At 38.1% G+C, this 3,320-nt stretch overlaps 1 protein-coding gene across 1 annotated transcript; it reads right to left on the bottom strand.

Annotated features, from left to right (window-relative positions):
- Positions 1–10: 10 nt before the first annotated feature.
- LOC109856819 (pre-mRNA-splicing factor 18) lies at positions 11–2,170 on the bottom strand. Its single transcript, XM_020432507.1, has 4 exons — positions 1,938–2,170; positions 1,580–1,858; positions 1,055–1,483; positions 11–430 (listed from the first exon to the last, which is right to left on the bottom strand). Exons 1-4 carry the CDS (start codon positions 1,998–2,000, stop codon positions 194–196), a joined length of 1,008 nt encoding a protein of 335 aa, XP_020288096.1. The 5' UTR covers positions 2,001–2,170; the 3' UTR covers positions 11–193.
- Positions 2,171–3,320: the final 1,150 nt, after the last annotated feature.

The following is a 3,320-nucleotide window of genomic DNA, read 5'->3' as shown; positions in this document are numbered from 1 at the left end:
TATATATATATTTTTACGTTAAAGATATAAAGAGTTTTATATTATGACCTTATATTATAGAGGATATCTTTATATAATAATCAATAATCTACGTTTTTGTCGGGTTGTAATGATAATATAATAAGATATATACACATATTTTTAAATATACCATCTTGTTCCACTCAATTTTCTACATATTATATATACGAGTTCAAGATTTCGAATACTCTACGCATCTTGAGGGATCTGTCGGATAGTATTCCTGACATTTGGTCATCAATCTCTTGAGCGCTTGAATGTACTTTCTCTGAGTTTCGTCGTTCATAACATGGGCCACGTTTTTCGAAAAAATTTTTTCCCGACCGGTACGAGCGTGAATACCGACCATAGTTACGCCAATAGGCCACGGAGAATTACCTATAGCCATTTGTAAATAGGCGTCGCTAGCCTAAAGAAATAAAATAAAACAATTAACTTTGCTTATAAAACATTCAACAATTTTTTTACATTAAGAACGTTCTCCGAATTATTGATTTTCTTTAAGTTTGCGATACACATAGTTTATGATCTTATTTATACGTAGCCTTTTTGGATAATAGGGGGTAGCAATGTTAAATTCCAAAATATGGAAGATTTATATTTCAAATTTTTAACACGGATTTCCTATGCTGAGCCTTTGTGAAGTGGGGTTTTTTAAAACTACTGACGACAATTTTCTTAGGATTTTTTGAACAAATAAGTATGTGGTGGTGGAGAGTGTCCTAATTAAAATACGATTTTAAATAATATGGCAAGCAACTCTGTTTTTCAAAGTGTAGCTTTTTTTTGTTTTGCTGGATTTATGTGCGCTGTGTACTGCAGCTAGTTTTGAACTTCTGCGCAGAGTAAGCGGGTCTTAGCAGTGCTGAGTAGCTCAACTTTGTTACAGCAGTACAAACTTACTCATGAGAAGAGATATTGTAGGTTGCTAACGACTGTAGTCGGAGAACGTCCTTAAGCGTACAAATGTTTCTTATTATTGCACTTCTATACAGAGATGTCACATGTAAAATTGGTACCAATATATACGTACCAATATATAATTACGCTGCAACAAATGTTTGACAATTTCTGTCAAACTGTCCGTTATATCCTCGGGGAGAGATTTGTTTTTTAACTTTCGCAAAAGAGGCTTCAAGTACTCTCTTGTTTGGGCATACGTGGCGCTGTTCATTTTTCCCTTTGTGCTCATCTTTTCAACGGTTGACCGACTGTTCAACTGATTGCCCCACATTTGCACCAAATATTGTACAAACAGAGTGATGACGTTCATATCGAAATCTTTGTCCCCTTTGTTCAGTTTAGCCGCCATTTTTTGTATATCTTCGTAAGTAACACCCTCGTCGGGTACGTTCACATCTCCCTTTCCGTCGAGACTCTGGGACTTGGACGACGTCAAGATCTCATTGAGATAAGCTTGGTCCACTTGCTCCATGGCCTCTTGGAAATCATTTCTAAAACCCTGTTCAATTTGCACGGTCAAGCTTCGGTCTTTTTTTTGATACGAAATTCTGGTGTACAAAATCAATATGACACATAAAACGAGGATTTACTTTACCTTATTCACTTCTGGCTCGAGAATTTCACATTTTCGTAATCTCTTAAACGCTTCTACTTCGGATTCGCCAAACAATAATACAGGTTCTCCCCGTTCGCGCAATCGTCTGATTACTTCTTGTCTGGACAGCAAATGTTCAGAACTGTTGTCTGTCACACATTCTTCTGACTGTTGGTTGCTATTAGACGGAGCAGATTCGTTTGTTCCTTTGTCAGTTTCGTGCACCTCCTGTTCTTTTGATATCAAGTGACTTCTTTTGAAATATTTCTTATTGTTCTCCTGCAAAGTAATATCTCAGAATAAAGATATACATTAATCGCATATATAAATGACAAACAAATAATCTAACCTAACCTACCAAGACGCAAAGTTCTTCCAATTCCTTACGCTTTTTTGCTATCTCCGCTCTCAAAATATCCATTTCGAGATTTTCTTACTGACGGTATTGTGATACGGCGACGATTTTTTGTTTTCGTTAACTGATAATAATGTAAATATTTCATTAGGACTAGTATATTTAGATATATTTGTGTTTTTAAGTTTTGAAAACGAGGTTATGTTGCAACACGCAACATAATTGCCTGCGTTTCGAGAACTACCGCTCGTGTGCACACACGAGCGTCATCTTGTAACAATTCAGCATTTGTTTTTTGCCGAACGCAGCCAATGGCATGTGGACTATTTCTCTATTGGTCCAATGAGCCACAAACTGCAACAACCTTTAGGTTTGTTCACGTCGCATGCCCCAACATGCTCCTATTCGCTCCAAAGCGCTTTTTTTCATTGAAACTTTAATGAAACCATAGACGTAGAATATATAGACTGCGCGTTTGGCTGAAAAGATGTCTTCAACGTTGAGAGAGACAACATACTTTGAACAGTAACTCTTTCTCTGTCTATCAATGTCTGTGGTGGGATCAGGGCCTACTGTTTTATCAAAGACTGGCGTATGCTCCTTTCTCACCGGGGCAAGAGCCATTACAGCAAAGAAGAAAGAAGAAGAAGCCTACTGTTTTACCACCTAACCCTAACCCGCCATCACCCCTTAATCTCTTTCACTCCTCTTCACCCCCACTATTTTTCTACCCCCACTTTTCCACTACTATTCTATCAATCAGCGAAGACTTCTTTTCCCCCACTACTTCGCTAGACAAAGATGAGGCTACTGTTCAACACCAGCTGTCTCTCTCAACAGTTAAAGACGTTTTCTTAACATGGCAAAGGTAGGGAACGCTCAGTCTATACATTCTACGTCTATGTATACTACTTACTCCCACTGCTTAGAATGGCGTATGGACTAACTTGAATAGGTCCTTTGAGCCATATATGCACCAAACCAAACCTACTTAAGCCTATGTCACACTACGGATTAGGATTGAGATTGAATTGCAATTTGGCCAATCAGAGCGAAGATCAGTACACTTAGAATTGATTCTCTTTTTTCTGATTGGTCAAATTTCAATCTAATCTCAATCCCAATCCGTAGTGTGACATAGGCTTTACTCCCATTGTAGACTAGCCATTAGTGTTTTGTTAAGTTGGTGCTTTCGTACTATAAATGGCGGCATATCTTAAGAGTTGGCTTCACTTTTTGGTCTGATCCCCACTATTTAAGTTAGCGATCTAGCGTAGTATCTTTGACTATATAAATATGGACTGCTAGTCGGGAGATCTGACCGTAGACGACATTGAACAGCGCACTCTGAGTTTGGGCCAATAACTAATAGGTCGTCACGTGGTC

The sequence above is a fragment of the Pseudomyrmex gracilis genome, unplaced genomic scaffold, assembly GCF_002006095.1.
Source record: "Pseudomyrmex gracilis isolate BER0280 unplaced genomic scaffold, ASM200609v1 scaffold_136, whole genome shotgun sequence".
NCBI classification, from domain to species: domain Eukaryota; kingdom Metazoa; phylum Arthropoda; class Insecta; order Hymenoptera; family Formicidae; genus Pseudomyrmex; species Pseudomyrmex gracilis.
The sequence above is the reverse complement of the archived record's forward strand: the minus strand, read 5'-3'. Positions and strand labels throughout refer to the sequence as shown.